General features: G+C 38.7%; 1 protein-coding gene across 3 annotated transcripts in view; it reads left to right on the plus strand.

Moving 5' to 3' along the window:
* stxbp4 (syntaxin binding protein 4) overlaps positions 1 to 25,022 on the plus strand; it is a 152,290-nt gene that overhangs the window by 98,971 nt on the left and 28,297 nt on the right. For all 3 annotated transcript variants that reach the window (XM_062970990.1, XM_062970988.1, XM_062970989.1), the window contains one exon: positions 24,131 to 24,188. In XM_062970990.1, the coding sequence (XP_062827060.1) occupies positions 24,131 to 24,188 (58 nt within the window). The remainder of the gene's footprint in view (positions 1 to 24,130; positions 24,189 to 25,022) is intronic.

The raw sequence follows: 25,022 nt of genomic DNA on the forward strand, positions 1-25,022 counted from the left end.
ATAAGAGAAGCCTCCCACAAGGATGGTAAAAACATCAAAACATCCGGGCGTCCCCTGGGCAATGTCCTCTCAGACGGCCAATTCTCTCACACCAGAAGCAACTTGCAGTTTCTCAAGTTGCTCCTGACACACAAAAAAAAATCAAAACAAAACATGAAATGGATAAGTATTTTATGGCAAGGCTCAATTGGCAAGAGAAAATTTTAAAAAAGTCATTGTGGTTGCCGTGCCCATACTTCCATAAAAATTTCATCAGTCTGCCTAGAGTAGCAAAAACTTACAACAAGGCACCTTAAAGCCAATAACGAATCAAATTTGAGGTGCCAATTTGGATTTAATGACAAAATACAGGAAGGAAGGAAAGAAGGAAGGATGAAAAACCAAAGTTCTTGAAAAGTGAAAAAGGAAATGTGATAATGTTATCAAAGTACATTACACTTCTTGAGATGCAATATAAAGCTTAACAGCTGTAATAAAAGAAGTTAGAAGTCAGTGAAAATGCATTGAATCACTTCTCTTATTTTATGACAATCAAAACACCCCCCACCCGCATCATGTAGCACTGAGTACAAAGCATGGGCATAACAAGAGAATAGGACCCTCATGCTCAAAAAAGTGTATGTGGTGTTAAAATTGTGTCTTGGGTTGAAATGAATAAAGTTATTTATAAAATCACTTTCACCACTTACTCCAGTGCTTAAGGCGGTCTACCGCATAACAACCATAGCAAACAATGTACAGGCAGCACAAACAAAATGCAGTATTGAAATAAACCATGAAGGGAGAAGCAAAACGAAAAGGCCAGTTACTGTGCACAAAAACATGCCAATATACACATGGAAAAAATCTCTCCTTCATTTTCACAATCTCCTTTAAGCATGGACTCGATATCTGGCATCCAGAGAAAGCGGTCTGGAAATGTTTGCATCCCGCTTTCCCCTGCAAATTATAGTCAATAGTCTGTGTGTGTGCACACTATCCAATTATCCAAATTTGGCAAGAAATTCCTAATTAACCCTCTGTCATCATCCCCACAATCACTCTTATCTACTTTTAAAATTGCCGTTTTTTCTCCTCTCTCACTTCCTTCTCTTTCACCTTGACTTACTTCAGTCGCTGCAGATTAAGTTTAAAGTACAAAAGTTTTTTTCACTCAATTTGGGGAGGGAGAAAAGAAAAGGGGGCAGAGTCTTGCCTTCCCAGTAGGTTTCGCAAAAAGCCAGCTGCTGTAACTCCTTCTAGTTTGGGTGTCCTTCCTCAATAATAACTTGTGTTATCTTGACCACTCCAGTCATGTCTGGCCAGAAGTGTTCTAGTTTTCATTAGTGTAATGCAGGGGTCCTCAAACTTTTTAAGCCGAGGGCCGGTCCACAATCCTTCGGACTGTTGAGGGGCTGGATTATCATTTGGAAAAAAAATACAAACAAATCCCTATGCATACTGCACCTGTCTTATTTGTAGTGCAACAACAGCAACAACAACGAAAGAACAATACAATATTTTAAAATGAAAACAATTTTAACCAACATAAACCTATTAGGATTTCAATGGAAATTGTGGGCCTGCTACTGGCCAATGAGATAGTCAAGTTAATTAGGATTGTTGTTGTTGTTGTGTGCCTTCAAGTCATGTCAGACTTTGGCCGAGCCTAAGTCTAAAATTAATTATTTATTTACTGCATTTATTTACTACATTTATATCCCACCCTTCTCACCCCGAAGGGGACTCAGAGCAGCTGTATGTACATACAATATATTATATTATTAGCATAACACAATATTAGCATTATATATTACTATATTGAACTATACCACTATACTATTATATAATATGCAATATATAACATACAATTAATATTATTATATGTTATTACTATTAGTATTATATTGTATAACATAAGATTATTATCAATATTATATGTATATACAATATATTATATTATTAAAACGGGTATAAAAATATTATATTATAAAACTGAGGGCAGGGGCCAGGTAAATGACCTTGGAGGGCCGCATCCGGCCCCCGGGCCTTAGTTTGGGGACCCCTGGTGTAATGTTTGATCGCATGTGTGTGAAAAATACATATAATAATAATAATAATAATAATAATAATAATAATAATAATAATAATAATAATATTATAATAACAACTTTATTTTCATACCCCGCCTCTATCTCCCCAAAGGGGACTCAGGGCGGCTTACATGGGGCCAAGCCCGAATAAAAACAATAGCAATATAAAACACAACAATAGACAAAAAAACATGCACAATTATAAAAATTTAAACCTTAGCCAGTAAAAACAAATGACAAGAGCTAATAAAAACATGGATTAAAATGGAGAGGTTGTAAAAGTAGACTGGGTAAGGTGCACCATATAAATATTGTAAACATGAGGTGACTGATAAAGTGCTGCAAATTCTTGGAAGTGCAAATTGGGATGGGAATAGACCCTGTGTCTTTATCAAGGAATGCTTTATCAACATATGTTTTCAAAACCTTTACCAGTACAATTATAGAGCACTCAAAGAATGAAAGAACCCATGGCTATCTGGTGATGAATGCATACAAGTAAGCCAGTTTCTTCAGTATCCAACTGAGCCATATTCCAGTGCTGATATGGGACTAGTGGGGTAGATGGTGTGCTTTGCATCTAAGTCTTGCTGCTGTTATAGAAATGTAGAAATGACAGCAAGATGCTGCTTAGTGCAGTGGCTAACCATTGTCCCATGACCTCTTTAAGTCTTTCTAACCTCTTCATTTATTCCTGTAAATACAAAGACAAGAAGAAACTTGAGAATCTCTATATAACAACAATCTTTCCTGTGCTGTGCTGGGTTTGGCATGTTCTCCACATCTTGAGGCAGGCCAGAATCTTTAGCAGGTCCTTCTACCTACCATTAAGTTAGAGTAGTAATATCTATTGCTAACATAAATTTGTGAGAATGCATAATAAATTTCTTTTCAGTACCATGTTTCAACATAAGTACACACTTATTATAATAAACCAGCCCAGGTTTTGTAGAACATCTTTTCTTTATATTCAAGCATGACAATTAAATGCATTTTCAAAGTAATCTGCTAAACATCGTCTAAATAAATTGTCGCTGTCTAAATAAATTGTGTGCCCAGTATCATTTTGCCTCGTTTACCTATGCCAATCTCTTTGAGCTTTAAATCAAAAAGAAATTGCTTTTCTTTTTAAATGTATTTAAACAGGTACATGGTGTTCTTCAACATAAATAAGAGTATGAATTGTAATAAATTGTAAAAAAATGTAGCAAAAAGTTGGTATGATGGAGAATAGACAAAACAAAAGTCAGTATTTTATTGGAACTTTTTGTTTTCTGCATCTCACTTAGCTCCCCCCGCCAAAAAAAAAACAACCTAAAACCCTGTCAGTGCATCCCTTGCGCCGTGGCGTTTGATATATCTATAAATGGTGTATACCCATTTATCCAGCATTTCTTTATTTCCATATAATTTTTATTGCAAATATACGAGAAATAAGGAAGGATACATGCATGGATATAGAACAGGAGCATTTTAAACATCTTACGTCTTCATCTTCTGCCATTGTTATCTAATGCAAAAAGGTTCTATGGTGTTAACAAAGAAAAAAAAAGAAATTTTCTTTTCTAATTTAAAACAGAAGAATAGAAAGGAGAAGAATTGAGAAGTGGAAAATAGAAAGCCCCAATTAACACTTCCTACCCTATCTCTGCTGTCTTCTTCATAATCAAAAAATCTATTCTTTTTGTCATAAAACTTCTTTTCCCTGGTAAATTAATTTTCCAGGATCCCTTGGATATCATTAGTGATCCTGTCATTCTTGTCACTAACTTGTCTATTTTTTCTATTTTTGTTATATCTACATCCCTGTACTAATAATTTTCCCTTGATACTATGGAAAACCCAATATTTTCATTTTCTTCTTTTAAGTAATCAATCAAAGGCTGCCATTCTTCTTCTGGTGATTGTATAAACCTAGCCGTTTGTCCATCTATAATTATTGAAGTATTAGATTTCTTTTTCAATAACCAGCATTTCTAAGAAGCCACATCAATCATGTTACATAGCATTTTCAGCTTGATTCTCAGTGAGTTTTCAGTACCCCTTCCTTTCCTTCTGCATTCCAGGAATGTGCCAGTTGTCTTAAACACTCATATTGTTGTTGTTGTTGTTGTTGTTGTTGTTGTTATTATTATTATTAATTTTTCATTGAAAAATACTAAGGCCTTCCTTACATAAAAGTATGCTTGCTGTTCACTTTAAAAGACATTGCTCTTGAGTTTTTAGAAATCCACATCTAGAATCATAGTTAGAAGAGACCACAAGGGCCATCCAGTCCAACTCCCTGCTATGCAGGAACATACAATCAAAGCACTCCCAACAGATGGTCATCCAGCTTCTGATTAAAAACCTCCAGGAAAGGAGATTCCATCAAACTCATAGGCAGTGTATTCCAATGTCAAACAACTCTTGCTATCATGAAGTTCTTTGTAACATTTCAGTGGAATTTCTTAGGTGAAAACTACTGAATGAAATAATAGTTAAAATACTTCTTAAAAATGCTCACTTAGTACTTTCGATTTATATAAATAATTTTCAGCTTTCTGACATTCATTAGAGGTTGTGGCTTCCCAAACAGTTTACGTGAGAGTGGTTGGCTCTTGCTCCTTCTATTCTGCTGGCAATGTAAAAGAGGCCTTCTGTTACCCAGAAAAGCTCCATTTGCTGAGATTAGCATTGCATTCATGCTTCCTACCTGTCTAGATAGCAAGAGGAGGTGGGAAGCAAAGGGCTGAGTCATAGAATCACCTAACCAATGACTATGGTGGAGAGAGGGCTTGCGTATACTTGTGAAAGGGGTTATTAATCTTTTACAATATCATCCCATTTGGATCATCCCATTTGGTAAAAATGTGGCTTTTTTTAGATTATTAAATCCCCTATTTTCTCAATGCATTATGAAGAAACTTTAACATAGAAAATGTTTATGTTTCTGTCAACTTTTCTACATCTTCTCACTAAAACAGATTCAATTAGAAAAGTTTTCCTGAGTAGTCTTGAGTATGAACCATTGAGGATTTTCTTGCTGAAAGCATTGTCCTACCATTGAACATCTTGATGGATGGCATCAACAAGACATTCCATTTATTCAGCTTCAAAGTTAATTTTCCAAGCTGTGCTTGAAATGCAGTTGAACCATCTGTATCATGCAGCTGTCCCCTCCTTTTTTGTATTTAGATTATTTTTGTGGCTGTTCTGGGTCTCCTTCTCCATCTGTGACACTACTTTCTTCCCCGTTTTTCAAACATTGAAGCCAAAAAAAGCCCTTTGTGCTTAGACACACAAAGATATGCATTTGATCATTCTCACCCCACTTTTCCCTTTGTAAATTGTCACACAAATCAGATCCCTAAATGTCATGGATGGGAGTCATAGAGAGCTAACATAGAAACCAGGGTTCAGTTCCCTGCTTGACCTGCTGCTGGGTGGTCTGTGATAGTTCTACCTTAGGGTCCCAATGACTTAGAATAACTTAAAGGCACAACAAACTTAATGAGATACGCTGGAAATGGGAAGAAACACTAAACGTGAAATTCATTTATAGTTCATATTGACCTATACACCTATCTATTTATACACAATATTTTTAACAATTTTGTGCATGAAACAAGATTTGTGTATACTGAACTATCAAAAACATCACAATCTTATCAATTCATGTGGGCAATTTTGGATTTGAGGCTATTTCGGATTTCTAAATTTCAGAAACAGGATGCTCAACTTATGTCAGTAAATTATCTATAACCTCTTTTAGATGATAGCTTGAACATCTGTCTTCAACGGTTCCTGTAAACAGGTCCTGATACCCATTAGTTGTTTCATACTCAATCAGTGGGGTATAGCTCAGCACATCACAATATCATCTCAAGAAAATGGCCAGCCATAATTTTCAGTATTTGGAATTTTAAAAATTATGTGCATGAAAAATTGAAGGTCATTTGTTGTTGTTTTCGCCAAATAACATTATTCTCTATGTAATGTTCACATTTTCACAAATGCCACTGAATAATTCTGGCACAAGTAAATGTTTCACCCCACCCCAAAAAATCTAGATTATATAAAAAAAAATGAAACAGCAAGGAATTTTATTAATTCTTTCATTTTGTGTGCAAGAACGAAATAACTGTGTCTTAAGGGTTCACAAGTGTTGTCCTTGAAAGAAGCAATTAATACTTTTAGCAATTTTTGTTGCTGCTGCAAAAAATTATTTGAAAATTTACAATTTGGGAAGATTACACTATGTAACACAATTTTTGTTCCTAGGTTATAAATGTTATTTCCTAATTGGTTCTACCATAAAAACATGGACAAAGTTTATTAAACTGCAAACAGTATTCCCTCACTTATTGCGGGGGTTAGGTTCCAGGACCACCTGCAATAAGTGAAAATCCGCAATGTAGGGACACTATATTTATTTTAATATTTATATATTATTTTGGTAGTTATACATTATTTTATGTCTTTATCAACCAAGCGTGTGCTGATAAATCGCCTCCTTCTCCTCTCATTGCCGCTTGGGCTCCTTTTCTCTTCTTTTGGCTTCTCCTTCCTCCCTTCCTTAGGCTGTAAATTGTAATTTTTTATGATTTATAATAGTCTTTTAGAGTTTATTGAAAAACCACAAAAGAGCGAATCTGCGAAAAGTGAACCGCGAAGTAGTGAGGGAACACTGTACATCCTGCAGCACATTTTGCTATAGTTTTTCAATGAATATCTCAAATTTCAACCAATTCGACATAGTTTGTGGCAGCCACAAAAACAATATAACAACTGGAGTATAACAACTACTTTCAAAGCAAGTACCGCACAATTAAACAGGAAACAACACTTCAAACCAGGAAATATTTTGATTTTTATTATGTAGTGTTATTTGGAGGTCAAGACTTATTCTTCACAAAATTCTCCAATGTTAAACAAAAAACAATTATTTACCCAACAAATTGTAGGCAATGGGAGGAATAAAAACCAAATCGAAATGGTGGAATATATGTTAGCAGCTACCCAAGCAATAGTTGCCTTAGGATGGAAAGATGAAAGGAAATGGGAATTTAAAAAATGGCTCAAATATTTATCAGCATATATGCTCCAAGACTACATAACTGAACGGAGAACAAAATATATAGAATCATAGAGTTGGAAGAGACCTCAAGGGCCATCCATTCCAACCCCCTGCCAAGAAGCAGGAAAAATCACATTCAAAGCACCCCCAACAGATAGCCATCCAACCTCTGTTTAAAAGCCTCCACCACAGTCCGGGGGAGAGAGTTCCACTGCCGAACAGCTCTCACAGATATGAATGGTCATCCAAAGGAAACTGGGAGTTGAAGTGGAAAGAACTTATAGCCAGAGTAAAAAGGAAAGAAAAATATAAGGATCAAACAAATAATATAAACCATTGAGTAGAGTCATAACTGTTCCCGTAAGGAGGAAGAGGGAGAGGGGAAATGGATAGATATAAGTAATAGATATATAGAATTCTAAAGGAATGTAATCAATAGAATGTGTCATATGGGGTAAAATGCTAATACAGTAGAGTCTCACTTATCCAACATAAACTGGCCGGCAGAACGTTGGATAAGCGAATATGTTGGATAATAAGGAGGCATTAAGGAAAAGCCTATTAAACATCAAATTAGTTTATGATTTTACAAATTAAGCACCAAAACATCGTGTTATACAACAAATTTGACAGAAAAAGTAGTTCAATACGCAGTAATGCTATGTAGTAATTACTGTATTTACGAATTTAGCACCAAAATATCACGATGTATTGAAAACATTGACTACAAAAATGTGTTGGATAATCCAGAATGTTGGATAAGCGAGTGTTGGATAAGTGAGACTCTACTGTATATCATTGTATGTATGAAATTGTGATAATGTTGCAAATTACTTAGATCTAACCAAATAAAAATATGTAAAAAACAAAAACAAAATGCTCCCATGATTTTTGTGCAGAAAAAGTATTTTGTCTAGAACGTAGCATTTTCTTTGCAGAAAATGCCAACTAATTTAGCAAACTGTTAGGAGTTCTGGGAGCTGAAGTCCAAAACACCAGGAGGACCAAAATTTGGGATTCATTGACGAGCAACCAGGGTTTCGGAAGTGCTAGTCTCCCAAATCAAAGAGATTGGTGGTAGTGCTAAGAAGAATGCAAATTTTAATGGTTCAGACCTTCCCATTCTTGAAAAATGGCTGGGACTTGTGGTAGACTCAATAAGATTTCAGTGAAGCTCAGTAGCTGTGCAACGTAATGTGTTGGACAGTGATTACTATGACCACAGATTGATAGGATATAGTTTAATGGCAGAGCATGTGCAATAAGCAGAAAAGATTCAACCTGTAGCATCTACAATCAGGAAGGGAGTGATCCCAAAGACCTTTCTCTGCCTGAACCCCCAAAAAGCCACAAAGAAGGCTAGATGGTCAGAGGATGAAAAAGGCAATTTCCTAAGTATGTAAAGTCCATGAAGGATTGTTATGGTGACATTGTGCCTTAGATCCAGCTCTGTAACTGCTGCAAAACAGAGCTGGTTTATGTCTAACTTAGGAGCCCCCAGTGGCACAGTGGGTTAAACCCTTGTGCTGGCAGGACTGATGACCTGAAGGTTGTGTTGCTGACCTAAAGGTTCACCTAAAGGTTGCCGGTTCAAATCCAACTCAGGGAGAATGTGGATAAGCTCCGTCTATCAGCTACAGTTCCATGTAGGGACATGAGAGAAACCTCCCACAAGGATGGTAAAAACACCAACACATCCGGGCATCCTTGCAGACGGCCAACTCTCTCACACCAGATGCGACTTGCAGTTTCTCAAGTTGCTTCTGACATGAAAAAAAAATGCCTAACTTTAGATTTAGAGCTCCACATGGAATTTGTTAATAATAAATGCAGGACTTTTTTTAAAAAAAATTAAACTTATATTTTAAAATTGCATGTGTCAGTGAACAATATAAAATGACAATGACAGAGGTGGGCGTATAGTATAATAGGTGACAAAAAAAGTTACTCCAAGAAAAGGAGGCAAATTAATTCCAAAAGAAAGATGACAATCAAGGTTTGAAGTATTCCTCTTTCTTAAAATAAAAATCAGGATGTGAGAATATAAGAATTACAATTATACAGAAGAATCATCTCTGTTTCTTCAGTAGCAATTTAGGAATGCAGTCCTAGTAATGCTACCCAAAAGTAAGCCCCATTGAGTTCAATGGGTCTTACTCGCAAGTATATTAGCATATTATTACAGGAACTATTCTAGTGCCTTGTTTAATTTATCTTTTTAAAATTTGCAATTTCTTGAGTAGTGATGATGGAGTGGAAATGCTCATGATTCTGTGGTAAAGTCCTCTCGGGGTTATATCCAGATGAGACTTATTTCACTTCGAATATGGATAGGGAAGGATTGTCTGTATTACTTTCCATTTGTAAAACTCCTATATGTTTTCCCAGAAATTCAGACTTTCTTCTTTCTTTTCAAGCTCAAGCTGTATGATACTATTTGGCTGTGATAAAACAAGCCATTTATACATATGAATATTGCAGGAAATAATGCTGTGGCAAAGGGCTTCTAGAAATTTTAGATAATCTCTGCCAGATTGGGGGAAGTGGTTCAGATAGAACAGGCATGGGCAAACTTTGGCCCTCTGGGTGTTTTAGGCTTCAACTCCCACAATTCCTAACAGCTTGTAAGCTGGCTGGGATTTCTAAGAGTTGAAGTCCAAAACACCTGGAGGGCTGAAGTTTGCCCATGCCTGAGATAGTGTCTGCTGAGATAGATTCTACTAGATCACTATTGCCCTAGTTTTGGTCATGGAAATTCGTCACAGAAAGAAGGCAATGAGCTGTTGATTTTTGCTCCTTAACCTTCCCTTTTTGTCCTATATCAGACATATCAAAACTGTAGTTGTCAGTGCTACTCAGAGCAAGATTCAGAGAGAAACTGTTTAATGTAGATATAGCTGTATCACATCACCTGCTCCTTGATGGAGAATGCAACCCCATCCAAGCTGGCAACATATCCAGTTCCTGGACCAGATGACCACCAGTCCAGAGATGAACAAATTATTGGGATTCTGCTCCATTTTATCAACCTTATCCAGTCTAGGAACTGCTCCAGCACTTCCAGAGCCCCAGCCAACTCAGATGACAAAGCGAAGTAGAGCTCAGTGATATTAGCAAACTGGTGACTCCTAGCCCTAAAACCTCTTATGACCTTCCCTAGTATCTTCATATAGATTTGAAAAGCATGATGGACAGGATGGAGTCCCGTAACTTCCCATTGCACAGAGGCCTCACAATACCAATATCTAGAACCAAATACACAGTGCCTCCTATTCCAATCTGCCAGAGCCAGTCCAGTAGAGTATAATGATTAATGGCATCAAAAACCATTGAGAGATCCAGGAAGATCAGCAGAATAGCATACCACTGTCTTTTACCCAAAATGAGCATCAGCCAGAATAACCAGGACTCTTTTGATGCTATACTCTGTCTTGAGAACAGATAATCTGTTTCTTCCAAGGATGCTTGAAGTTGGACCAAACTAATTATAGACAGACTGACCAAAAGGGTAGAAGATAACAAAGGGTGCATATACAATGTACAATCAATGCATTTGGACCGTACTTTAACTGCTATTGCTCAATCCTATGAAATCATGGGAGTTGCAGTTTTAGAAGGTCTTCAGCCTTCAACTAGAGTGTGCTGGTGCCTCACCAAACCGCAAATCCCTGGATGACATATGGAAGTTAAGTGGTATCAAGGTGCATTCATTCTACACACTGTAGAGGCAATCAAATAGTATTTCCCATGGTTGATATTTAAAATGAGGCAGACTAGTGTTAAAGGTGCTTTGTCACAGTATCTTCTGATTCAAAAGGCCTGTTTCCAAGCATATTTTTGTAGAGTCTGGTTGTGGTTGCTGTCTTGGACCTAAACCTTTTGGGGTATTTACCAATAGCTTAAGAACCCCAGTGGTGGCCAATGACAGACATGGGTACAGCAAATGTGAGGGAAAACAGACAAAAGCTTACTCCTGGTATTTTTATCAGCAGAAGAAGGTACTCACTTTCAGCATCTTATTTTGCCAATACCTTCCAAATATTGGAGAAAGGGGAAGTTTCCTGGGGGCCTAGGTGTTCTGGGAACAGTCTGTGCCATGTTTCTTGGTACAGATGTTTGTTCAAGCCAGTCCTCTCTGGGTAGCTAGCCTTAAAGGCTGTCCTTTCCAATTTACAGAGCACCATTGGGGATATAGTCTCCTTGGAGCCAGAAGCTTTCTTTACAATAACAGCAATATTGTCTTTGTTTGCCTTTTCCCTCTGCCACTCTGTGCGCTAATGTCATGGATCATTATGTTAGCTCAGTTCACCAGCAGGATTCCACCCTTGTTGACAGAGCTCACGTTGTACATTCTGAGGAAAAGCCCATGCTTTGAGGGCTGGGTCCGTGGCATTTAAACAATATGTTTTCTGGGATTGAATTCTGACAACTCAATGTATTTTCTGGATGTCTTCCTTTGTTTTATTTTGTCCCATTGTTTTCTTTTAACCAAGTAAATAGGGAGTGGGTGATCCAGCAAAATCTTCCACCTTTTGTTGCAAGGTGGATTAAGCTTCCTTGAATTATATTATGAGACAGAGTAATCAAGAGGTTTGGTATTAGCGGGTCTATCCCTCTGCCATCATCACAGTCACTCTTCAGAATAGAGACAAGTGAGCAGAGAGCTAGAAATAAGACAGTTGGGGCACCAAGGGGATACTCGTGATTTATTTATTTTTCTCTTCTTGTCACATAACACTTTATGGCAGACTTAAATGAAGGAACATATTGCAGGTTCTGTTGGCTTCAGCTGGTTGAGTATGACAATTGCTGATATTTGATTGCTATCAGGAGAGCACACAAAGGTGTTTTATTACTTTGATCCGTGCGGTGTGCTCATTTCTTCCCAGTATTAGTCTCCTGCTTGGATTAAAAATTGGCCTCAGCTGGATTTTTTCCTCCTGATTTTAATAACCATCAAGACTTATGAAGGTTGCTCTGATTTTCAGTGATGAAAAGCTACTGTTAGACATGAATGTATTGCTCTTTTGATAAAGATGGTAACAACAGTGATTTTTTTTTGCAGTCAGAACAGGAGAGTAACTGCAAAAGAAAAGCCAGCATGGTAGAGTTCTATGTTGTAGTAGGATTCTGGATGATTGGGCAAGTTGAATTTTCTCAGCCTCAAACTTCCCTGAATAAATTTGGCCAGGCAAACCCCCAGAGACGATTATCATAAATAGAAGACAACTTGAAGGCACATAATAAAAATGGCAGCAACAACCAGACAAATATGTAAGGAACAATCTATACACATTTGTGTTGGTTTGTCATGGAAAGTTTATTTCAGGACCTTGGGGCAAAATGAGAATGAGGAGGAGGAGGGTTTCCTCCCAGTAGCAGAATCTGAGCCCCAGGTGGATGAGCAGCCTGACACTGTAGAGCAGTGGTTCTCAACCTGTGGGTCCCCAGGCATTTTGGCTTTCAACTCCCCAAAATCCTAACAGCTGGTTAAACTGGCTGGGATTTCTGGGAGTTGTAGGCCAAAACACCTGGGGACCCACAGGTTGAGAACCACTGCTGTAGAGATTGCTACTGCTGAGCAGGAGCCTCCAGAATGGAAGCAACTGAGTCTGGACAGGATGGGGCTCTTCAGGAGAAAGAGCAGGAGTTAGCTCTCCCCACCCGGCTTCAGCTTAGGGTTGATGCCATCCAGCTGTGAAGGTCCAATTGGCTGGCTCAAAAGAGAATATCGGAGCTTTAAGGATTTTTCAGGAGCAGCATGAAGGGCTGGCATTTGTAACCGCTCATTGCTGAAAGCAATTGTGTTGGTGCTACAGCTGGTAATCTTTAGTGACCCCCATGCCTTGAGCCTCCTATTATGCTCTTTGGATTTTGGACTTGGACTTTTTGGTGAGACTCTGTATTTTACCTTCTGGAACGAGCATTGGAATTTGCTTTGCTTGCCCCTTTTCCTTGGACAAACTATGGGTTGAATCTCTGATTGCTTCTGACCGCACTTTGGAAGAAAGGCTGCAGGCCTTGACAGATTAAAATGTCTGTTAGTACAACAGAAGGTTGTGTGAGATTTGTCTAAAAGGGAACTGTTGCTAATGCGTATAATGCCATTTCTCTCTGTGTTTAAATAGCTTTAGATTTGTAAAACCCCAAAAGAGGACTGGACATCTTCCCTGTCCTCTAATTCAGTTGTGACCCTCAGCTGTAATGTCTTTTGATCTGAGCGCATCTTTCACCAACATAGTACATTGAAGACTCAGACTGGTTTACTTGTCTCAGTTTGAGACATGCCGTCTCATCTAAACTAGCAACAACAACAAACAAGAGGATTCATTGCTTAAATGGAATCTACAATATAGACAAAAAGAATGGAATGTGCCTTTAGCAGAGCCCTTCTAAGATGAAAATACATACTGGTTTATGAAGAGAAATGGCTTATGCAATGAAGAGGCACACAAGCAGACGGCATACCTTTTGTTTGTAGAATTCACATCCTCAATCTTATTCTCATATCCTGTAGCAGTGAATAAGAGGTATTGGGATAGTCATTCAACTTGAAGGCTTGAAACATAAAGGGAATGTTTCTTTTACAGTTACCTCAGCTTGTTTTTGTAACTGAAAAGAAACTGGCCAACTCATACAAACATCTTTTAGTATTAAGATGGTAAACAACATCTTTTAGTATGAAGATGGAAAACAACATCGGAAAACTGCAACACACACACTCTTTTAAAATTTATGTCAACATGAAATAGAAGATATTGAACAAAATGCAATGAAAACTAAAACTAGAGTATCAGTTGGAAATCAGCCACCTATCTCTTAAAGGATGAAGGCACTGAACTGGATTTATAGCAACAGCAAGCAGAGAGTGAGCTCCCTTTTGTATGGTCCCCAAATAAGATCTTTAGATGTGGTTTCATTATTCCACCTGCATAATTAAACACCTCTCACACTCCCAAGATGAGTTAAAGGATGAGTTTCTGCTGCCAGGTGACCAAAATTATGGCTATTGTCATCAATATTCATTCAAACTGAAATGACACTTTGGGTATCAAATGAGCATTTTTTTTTTGCTATGTTCCATTTGTTCTTGCTTAGAAGGCTTCCCAGAGGGATGTGGCCACATCAGAGAAGACCCTGTTCCTCACATCTAGCAAGATACCTCTCCCTTGAAAACTTTTCTGGCCAAACTTAGTGAGTGGTTGGACTCATAGGAAGCAGTGTTCCTCAGGATAGTCAAAGAGCAGTCATGCAAATTTCGGGGGGGGGGGGGGGGGGGAGGGGACGACAATAAGAGACTGTTGCAGAAACAAATCAATTGCTTAGCTAATGCTGTTTAAAATTATTTAATGAAAACTGCACAAAAGGAATAAGTTAGAATGCTTTCTGTGAAACCAATAATAGCTGCTTCCGCACTGTGACAAGTGTAGAACAGTATTCTTAGTGTCCCATGAGCCTGAATAATGTTTGTATAGAATTCTTGAAACTTTAGAGTCATAAAGCCATAGTTTGAAAGGGCCTCGTGGGCCATTGAGTCCGATCCCCTGCTCAGTGCAGGATCCCCACCTAAAGCATCCTCAGCAGGTTCAGACTCTCCAAGAAAGGAGACCTTACAACCTCTCAAGGCAAATGTATCCAATGCTAAACCACTCTCATTGTTAAGAAGTTTTTTTCTATGTTCAGTTGAAATCTACTTTCGTGTAACTTCAAAACCATTAGACCTGGTCCTACCATCTGGGGCAGCAGAGAACAGGCCTCCCCTCTTCTTTGTGAAATCCATGTTAAAATGGAAGTAAATAGTATGACTAAAGATATTTTAAAAGCAAACAAGCAAACTGAAAGCCTGATAACCAAAACCAAGCATGTGAATGCCATAATGCTTGGTGTGTTAGTAGTACAGGGTAGAGCTAGACTTCACTAGAAATGGCTATCTGGTATGTCTTCCTTCATTATACAACATACAACCTGATGCCATCATACTCTATATAGCCTGCTCTTACCTCCTTGGCATGTGAAATGAATGATGGTGTGGAATCATTGGTTGTGTTATTTCCATTTGTGAAATGTATTTCTTAACTTCTTTCTGAAACATGAAGGAACTCAGTGAGGTATAATAGCATGTTACAGAGAAGAGTAGGAGGATGACTGGATTCTAGAGAGGAGAAAAAATATGGTAACGTAAATGTCTGTGTCTCTTAACCACACTAAGATGCCTTCATCAAAGCATCTGTAGAAAAGGATCAGGCTTGCAGAGAATTGGTCAAAAAGTCCTGTCTTTTTTCCCTTTTCTTCCCCAACAACTACCAGGAACACCCAACACTATGTAACTAATAGATTAGCTGGGATAGTTCCTTGCCAAATCAGGACAGTTAGAGAGTAGAATCATAAAGTCTTGACAAGCCCATACTGGTTCCTACTGATCAGTAATCGAGATACTTGTAGACAGATTCCTGCATAATCCATTCTCATATTTTCCTGGCATTGAGGTTGGGCTAACTAGTCTGCAGTTTCTTAGAGCTTCTTGTCTTGTCATTGCTATGTGGTTAGATACCTGCTTCAGGCCTAGAGAACTGCTCAGGTTAATCCCAGGTTTCCAGATTCAAGCTGTATTTCTAGTTTTTGTTATGTAGAGCAGCATACATTTTGAAAACTACCTGTCAAAATGCTTCTAAAATGCCTTTTATAATTAACTGAACCATTACTGATTACACCACTGAAGAAGCATCATTTTTTCTTGTTACATAACTTTCAGAACGTAATTTTGTTACACCCACAAACAAAGAAGTTAATAAAGAGCTACAAACTGCACATATTCAAGAAAGTATACAATGTCTGTAATGTTACAACATAATGAGAAAAGTGGGGGCATTCACCAATTACTTTCTTAGTACCAGCCTCTGACCCACTTTAATAGAGACAGGAACACAACTGAGAAGGTCAATAGCCAGCCAGGGACAATGGAATCAATAGTAACACAAGCTAGGAAGAGATAAATGTAGATTTCCAGCAGGAAGCATTCGCTGATAGAAACAATCTGCAGCAGTCATACATTGAAGCAAGTGGGTAAATGGAATAAGAATAGAAGGTCTTCAATGAAGATGGACTTCTGGCACAGGAGGGGTTGCACCTCATAGAACTTGGCAGGAATGTTTTGTTGAGAGATTCACAAACTGATCAGGTGGATGCTAAACTAGGTTGTGTTGAGGAGGGTGACATAATTCTTGAGGACAATAGCTTATCAAGGCCCAAAGATAACAGCCTAAATGTAATGTTATCTTGATTCCAGTAAGGCCTTTGACAAGGACCCCCTTAATCTTGTAAACAAACTAGTAAAATGTGGGTAAGACAATACTACTGTGAGATAGATTCGGTTAAGCGACTGAACCTAAAGGGTGTTCACCAATGGTTCCACTTCATCCTGTAACATGCATACATGTGAAAGAGATCTTGGAGTCTTAGTAGATCACAAGTTGAACATGAGTCAACAATGTGATGCAGCAGCTTAAAAAGCCAATGGGATTTTGGGCCGCATCAAAAGGAGTATAGTGTCTAGATCGAGGGAAGTCATGGTGCCTCTCTATTCTGCTTTGGTTAAACCTCACCTGGAATACTGTCTCCAATGATCAAAAGTCTGGAAACTATGCCCTATGAGGAGCGTCTTTAAGAGCTGCGCATGTTGGCCTGTAGAAGAGAAGGTTGAGAGGAGACATGATCACCATGTTTAAAGATGTGAAAGCATCCTGCCCTGGAGACTAGGACTTGGAACAATGGGTTCAAATTACAAGAAAGGAGATTCCACCTGAACATTAGGAAGAACTTTCTGACCATAAGAACTGTTCAGCAATGGAACTCACTGCCTCAGAGTGTGGTGGAGGCTCTTTCTTTGGAGACTTTTAAACAGAGGCTAGATGGCTATCTGTCAGGAATGTGCTTTTCCTGCATGGCAGGGGGTTGGAGTGGATGGCCTGTGTGGTCTCTTCCAATTCTATGTTTCTGTTTTCTATTTAAGTATGAAACAGATCCCATGGCTGGGAAAAACTGAACACTGGCTCAGCTTCCTGGAGTGGAAAGTTGGCATCAACGAGGGTTGAATGAAAAGTAATGCCTCCACCTTCGTAACTGCTCAACAGATGGCAGTACTGGTATGCGGCAGGTACTGGCTTGTTCAGTAGACTCTCCTCTACAGTTCCATTTGGCGGGAAGCCTTAGCATTGAACGGTTGTGTTGTTAAAGTGCAAAGTATGGAACCCTGTGCAGACGGTCGGTCAATACAACTTAAGCAATGTGCAGTCATTGAATTCTTGACAGCAGAAGGTGTCACCCCAAAGGAGATTCATCAGAGAATGCAAGCTGTTTATTGTGATTGTGTTGATGAGAGTACTGTGCATCGTTGGGCGAGTAAGTTTAAAGATGTTGAGGTGGGAACATCTGGCTTGCGTTACAAAGAGTTGGACGTGCTGTGACAGCAACCACCAAGTTTCACAAGCAAAAGGTTGACAGATTGATTAAGGACGGTCGTTGTATCACTCAGAGAGAAATTTCAAGCATAATCGGCATTTCACAAGAACGTGTGGGTCACATTATTGCTTTGCTTGGCTATTGGAAGATCTGTGCACGATGGGTACCCAGGATGCTGACGCCTGAAATGAAAGCGTCAGAGACTGGATCTCACCACCGTACGGCATCCTTCATACAGTGCAGATTTAGCACCGTCTGATTTCCATCCGTTCCCGATAATGAAAGAAGATCTGCAGGGACTTCATTATGTTTCTGATGAAGACGTTGAGAGAACCCTGAGACGCTGGTTGCGGAAACAGAGTGTCGACTTCTTCCATGACGGCTTCAGAAAACGTGTTCATCATTGGCAGAAATGTGTCCAATTGTCTGGTGATTATGTGGAAAAGTGAATAGTGATAGTTAAAGAGCACATTCTGCATTTGATTTATAAAATATTCCCATCTAAACCAAAGTAACGAAGGTGGAGGCATTACTTTTCATTCAACCCTCATAATACTTCAGTTAAAGACAGGTACACATTAGTCAATGAGAAGTGAGTTACAGAGTGTCAGTTGTCTCTGGTTCTTCTGTGTCCCCCATGCTTTGTCCTGAGTACTAAAGCCTGAAAAGAAAAGCAGCCAAAGAACTGATCCGCTCACACTTCCAAGGAGGGCAAAGCAGCAGAGAAAGGCTGACCTCTTGGTACCAGCTGTTTCTCTTCTTTGTGGTCTTGTCATATCCCATCAAACTGAGTTCTGAAGCAAGAAGGAAATTGGACTTTCTTTTGCATAGGTCACTTGAATTTTTCCATTTACAGTTGAGAAGAGGTGAATGTGAATGGTAAAGATCACCCAGGTCATTGAGGAAGGAAGAAGAGCTGGAAAATGTCTGTATGTGTGCACTATGTCTTGCTATGTCTACCAAGACATAATTGGTGGAGCACTCACTTCTGGATATCTGCAGTCTTCCTATAAAGCATCACTGGGCAGAGGCTCAGGGACATGAATCTCCTGCATCAATCTTTGACAGATGCAAAGCTGCAACCATCCTCAACCACCTGATCTGAGAAGGAGTGACAGAGGTGGTAGTTCAAGGCTGCCTTATGCCACCCACTGTCATACAGAATGCTGTCAAGTCTCTCCATCACGCTATATGAAACAAAAGTATATGTACTCTAGGACAGTGGTGGTAAACCTATGGCATGTGTGCTAGAAGGAGCACTCAAAGCCCTCTCTGAGAGCACATGTAATCACCCCAGCACACGGCCCACTTTAGGACTCTTTTCTTTCCTGCACCTCCTGGAGACTCCTCTCGCTCTCCAGCAACGCCACCTCCCTCCTTGCTTGCTTTCCTTAACTTTTTCCACATACAGTACCTTCCCCTCAAAGTGGGGTCTACCTTGGAAGGAGAAGCAGGAGGAGGCTGCTTCCATTTCCGAGGCCTTGTCCAACTCTCGCTTGGAGATGGGGAAAGGGCCTCCCTCTGGGGGTGTCTTTGAGACCAACAGGAGTCAGGAGAAGGAAGAAAAGTAAAGCCCCCCAGAGACATTCACAGTTGGAGTTTGGGGAGTCACCAGAGAAAGACTAAAGACATTGTAAAACTAGAACTCCCAGGTCTATTCCCTAGCCTTGAGCCATGAGGTGCCAGGTTGCATTCATTCTGCCCCCGGAGCCCCTTCCTTCATCCCCACCTTAAGGGCGCTGTCCCTTTAAGAGTACTGCCAGAGAAAGGTGGAACACTGTGGCTTTATATGTTTTTATGGATTTAATCTGAATTGCTTTTAATACTAATGATGTTTAATACTGTTTTAATATGTGTATATTTTAAATTGTATTGTAATGCTTTTAATTTTAGCAACTTTGAGTCTCCTAATGGAGAGAAATAATAATAATGCCAAAGGATGCGCTGAGGAAGAAAGTAGTGAATGTAGTATCAAACTGCTTTCATTCTACAGTGTAGAGTCACCTTCTTACTCCTGCCTTTCCCTTCATCTCGGCTCTTAGTGAAGGCTGGTTTGGGATCTCAAGGATCCATCCAGTCCAACCTCCTGCCATCTAGGAGAAGCACAATCATAATATCCCAGAGTTGGAAAAGACCCCAAGGGGCCATCCAGTCCACCCCTTTCTGCCATGCAAGAAAAGCACAATCAAAGCACCCCAAAAGATGGCTGTCCAGCTTTTGTAATAGTAGTAGTAGTAGTAATAATAATAATAATAATAATAATAATAATAATAATAATAATAATAATAATAATATAGCAGCAGCAGTAATCCCAGGGGCCATGCAGTACAATCCCCTTCCAACATGCAAGAAAAGCTCAATCAAAGAGCCCCAGACAGATGGCCATCCAGCCTTTGCAGTAGTAGTAACAACTACTACAACAACAACAACAATCCTAGAAGCCATGCAGTCCAAATCCCTTCTACCAAGCAGGAAAAGCACAATCAAAGCACCAAATAAAATGGACATCCAGCCTTTGTTGCAGTAGTAGTAGTAGTAGTAGTAATAATAATAATAATAATAATAATAATAATAATAATAATAATAATAGCAGCAGCAGCAACCCCAGGGGCCATATACTCCAACCCCCAACCACTATGCAGGAAAAGCACAATCAACACAACCCAAACAGATGGCCATCCAACCTTTGTGATTATGATGATGATGATAATAATATAACAACAACAATAACAGCAGTAGTATACGTTGTTTTTTTTCTAAACTAAAACCTAAGTATTCAGGTTAAATTGCTGTATTGGCACTTAGCGATAAATATGTGGTTTTTGGGTTGCAGTTTGGGCATTCACTCTCTAAAAGGTTTGCCATCAGTGCTCTAGGATATTGCTATCCCCCTATCTCTAACTGGCTCCCATGTCTGCACATTTGCCAGAGAAGTTCAAAAGGAGCAATCAGATCGTTCCTTTTTGGAAGCTGGGTTGCTCTTAAGGAAGTACTTTTTAAGCATCTGGAGAATTCCAAAGGATTTTGGAGATGAAAAACCTTTTAAAACGACTGCAGTGACAGCCTCTCCCAGTAGTAACATTTATTGTTGCTGCTGCTGTGTGCCTTCAAGTCATTTTTCAATTTATGGTAACCTCAAGATTAATCAAACATGGGGTTTTCCTGATAAGATCTCCGCAGAGGATGTTTACCATTGTCTTTCTTTTAGGCTGAAAGGTGTGACTTGCCTAAGGTCACCTAGTGGGTTTCTGTGGCAAAGCAGGAATTTGAACCCTAGCCTTCAAAGTCATAGTCCAGTGTTCAAACCATTACACTACAGCTTTTCATTAGCCTTTGTCTATAGCCAGTACAGTCAAGAATACCCACAGTGTAATCCTACACCTATTAAAATCCCATACAAAGTAAGTCTCATTGTTTTCAGTGCAGCTTACTTTCAGTTACGTATGTTACAGCATAGGCCACAAAATGCTATGAGCAGGGGCTTTCTGGAGAATGTCATAACCGTTCTTAACTTGCCCCAGATTGTGCCATTCAGTTCCACAGAGAATGCTGTACCAGGGTCTGAAGAGGTGGAATAGAACTGGGAAGCGGCTGGTTGCAGCACTTTTCAAGGAGATAGTTCTGGCCAGAGATAAAGATTTATGTGTCTTTGGTTTTGTTTTTATCTGCTTCAGCAGTTCTAGACTTTCTACTTCTTGTTTAATCTTACCGCTGGATATCTTGCTTGCACAAGGGGGGTGGAGATATATAGGTTTGGTTATATAGTGTTCCCTCACTACTTCACAGTTCACTTTTTGCGGATTCGCTGTTTCACGGTTTTTCAATAAACTCTAAAAGACTATTATAAATCATAAAAAAATACAATTTACAGCCTAAGGAAGGGAGGAAGGAGAAGCCAAAGGGTGAGAAAAGGAGCCCAAGCAGCAACGAGAGGAAAAGGCGGTGATTTATCAACACACAATTGGTTGATAAAGACTTAACATAGTGTATAACTACTAAAATAATGTATGAATATTAAAATAAATATAGCGTCCCTACTTTGCGGATTTTCACTTATTGCGTGTGGTCCTGGAACCTAACCCCAGCGATAAGTGAGGGAACACTGTACCTGTGTTTTGATCATTTCACACACATCCAGCTAACTGTCTTGAAAACACTTGCATTACTATTTATTTATAGCCCATGGCAGTTTCCCAGTGAAATCCAGCTTCTTTCTCCAGACAAATTCAGTCAAGGCTGGAATAAATTATGCAGGAATTTATTTTCAAATTGGCATTGATGCAAAGATCTGCAAATTAAACTGCCCTTGTAATGTTTAGTTTTGTGTGTTTCAGAAATAGTCTGCACGGTGCACACATTAAAAGCCCTCAGAGGCTTTCAGGGCCGTTTCCACAGAGCAGGCAGAAAGCAAAAACATAGGGAAGAGCATTATTTTCTGTCAACAAGCTTTGTATTAGATGCCAGCATTCTTGTCTGCAAAGGTTGCATTTTGCCAATTGAATAGCAAGCTGATGAAAAGTCAAGGTCTGTATACAGCATGGCAAGTGCATGTGAAACCGTTTCACAACTGGGTATGGAAATTCACATTCTCAGTAGAAGGAATTTAGAGATTATCCACACAGCAAACCTACTGAATAAGACATGTTGGCTTTGGGAGTAGGACTGGCATGAAAGATTACCATCATCAGGCACATACCACCACATGCGACTCTACAAGGAGCCCAGTAGCAACCCCTCCAAAGTCCCTTGACTGGCTCCTTTTGCTGGCTCCAAGTGAAGCAAGTTGGGATGAGAACAAGGAATAGGAATAGCTATCTTGTCATTTCCTAAGAAGGTCATTCTTCACTGATTTTCTTCTCAAAAGAAGCAACGTGTAATGTCTAGCCATTTTCTTCCCATAACAGGAAAGTATTTGAAAACCATGCAGTTTGTAAAACCTATTTTCAATTCTTATTTTATATATTTTAATTCTTATTTTGCATGACATTTTCTGTACATAATATAATGTGAGAGTTGTGCAATCCTGACTTGGGGTCCAATCCACACCACTTTGTAATTCAGAATCAAATTGTGGTCATGTTCACACTACAAATTTAAATAATTCCCAAACATGTGGATAACCGTTATATCTACAGACTAGTGCTTTTTAAAACAGTTATGAGTTTTTAAAAACACTAGTGAGGAAGGGGAAAATAGAGGTCTGTTGAACTATGAACAATATGGGAGAGGGAGAACAGACATTAAACTCTCTCCCGCTCCAAAAAATCATCCGCTCAAGACTAAAAATAATTGATGGTAGATTTAGAAATCTCTAAAAAGTTGTTATTTACACAATGCAAAATTAACTGAATAATTCATTCCTGTGGGATTTGGAGCATGCTATTTGGATTGCAGCAAAGAAAATACTACATTGTGATAAGAGGGAGTCTATTAGCCATCATAGCCAAAACACATATTTCAGCCAGTTAATCTGTTGATACTTTAAAACTATAATTCCAATAAAAGTCTCGCCATAAATATATAAATGGGAGATCTTTTCTTTTTGCCTTATAAATGGCTATTTGGAATGTTTATAGCAGCTAAATTATAGCCTTGTCATCATTCAAAGCACTTTAAATTATATTTTGCAGTCTTTATAGAAACCTATAGGATAAGTGAATGCTGAGAATGAGAACTGTGGATTTTTACAGTGAGTTTGTGGCGAACTCACTCTGATTCTTCAAACTAAAGCTTCCATGATTTGTAGAACAAGTGTTTAGACTCTGGCTAACCAACATACTTATAACCATTGCCAAAAAAAAATCTCGAAAAATGAGTTTTGAAAGTAGTATTTAAAGGGAAATATTCTTATTTCTAATTCCTTCTCTACATTTCTCAGTGTATCCCTCACCCCCCCTTTCTCTGAAAACTATGTATGTGTGATAATTTGAGGAACAAACCTCTTAGTCTTCAATACTGTATTTGTTATTGCATTCGGTAGATATCTAATTTTTCAATATTTAGTTGCCATCCTTTTTGTTTAACTCATATGTATATGCTGCCTAACTGTTTGCTAATTGGATAGCTCTCAGAATTCACACTACTATCAGTATGTGCTGATAGCTGCTTGATAAAATCAGATATTTTATTGACACAGCAGCAGTTATATCTGCTTATAAATGCAGTTACTATGAAGGAGGCATACCCATAAAGGGTTAAAGTTAGTTTTATGGTGAGTAAATAAAAAGTGAAAATTTTGATAGAGGTGACACTTATCTGAAGAGTGATGATGAATTCACATTAGGATCCACAGTTAATGTCATGTGCAAAACTCCTTCATCTTTGTGATCCATCTGCCAATCAGATTGAAGACTTTTTGGGTTGAATGTGGCATTGTTGAAACAGTTTGTACTTATTTATGCTCCATGTTTTTAGAAAATGTAATGCACACATTTTTAGTAGCTGCTATTTCAAAACAGAACATTGTGTTTACAATTATTCATAGTGTATGTGTGCTTTTGTTCTGTTTTTCATCTCTATCTTTACCCTGGAATTCACTTAGGTCTGCCTTATGGATGGGAAGAAGCCTACACAGCAGATGGAATCAAATACTTCATCAAGTGAGTATGATCATACACTGTCTGGAATTACTTAGTAACACATCTGGAAGACAGCAGATAAAAATGTTTAGCTTGAAAGAAAGGGGAAAAAAAGGCTTGAAATCTTCTGGGCAGTATGAGAATATGTGGGTAGTAGACCTAGCCAGTGTGTTATTTTTATTTAGCCAGCAAAAGCATTCTCCAGGTGACCCATTTTCTGAATCATCACAGCTGTGCATAACTATAAGATCAGGGTGCTAAACTGAAATCTAGCTCCTTATTAAGCCATAATACTTGGGTCAATGAGATCTGTTAGTGGACTAAAGTAACTACAATATATTATTCTAGGGTGCCCCAGAATTTTCTTCAATAAGCATGCACAGCTGTCTCAGAAACAGGCTTCTAAACTGCTAAAAAATATCAACTGTATGTATAATCAGTGTATAATCCTCTAGTTCAGCACCTTTAGTTACCTTTAAGATAATGGCCTTTTCTCTGTCCTGTGTTGTTCCTTTATGCTTTCATTTATTTATGATCAGTCCAGTAGCCTTTGCAATAAAGGGGAACCCTGAGTTCCTACAATGGTTCTTGGTTTTGAGCTTTCCACAACATTGGTGGGCAAAGCAGGAAATAGTACTCCAGATAATGGAATTGGAATCTAATATTTCCTCTGAAAGAAACACTTTTACACTCCTGGAGAAGTTTGCATATATTGCAGGCTAGTTTTGAGCTATGGTCTGTATAAAATTAAGTTAAATGTCTTCTGTAGCAGGATGCCAGTTGAGAAACTTTTTCAGCCCACAGATTTGTTCACCTTAATATACTTCCATGTTTTCGCCAAGACCATTACCATTC

The sequence above is a fragment of the Anolis carolinensis genome, chromosome 2, assembly GCF_035594765.1.
Source record: "Anolis carolinensis isolate JA03-04 chromosome 2, rAnoCar3.1.pri, whole genome shotgun sequence".
NCBI classification, from domain to species: domain Eukaryota; kingdom Metazoa; phylum Chordata; class Lepidosauria; order Squamata; family Dactyloidae; genus Anolis; species Anolis carolinensis.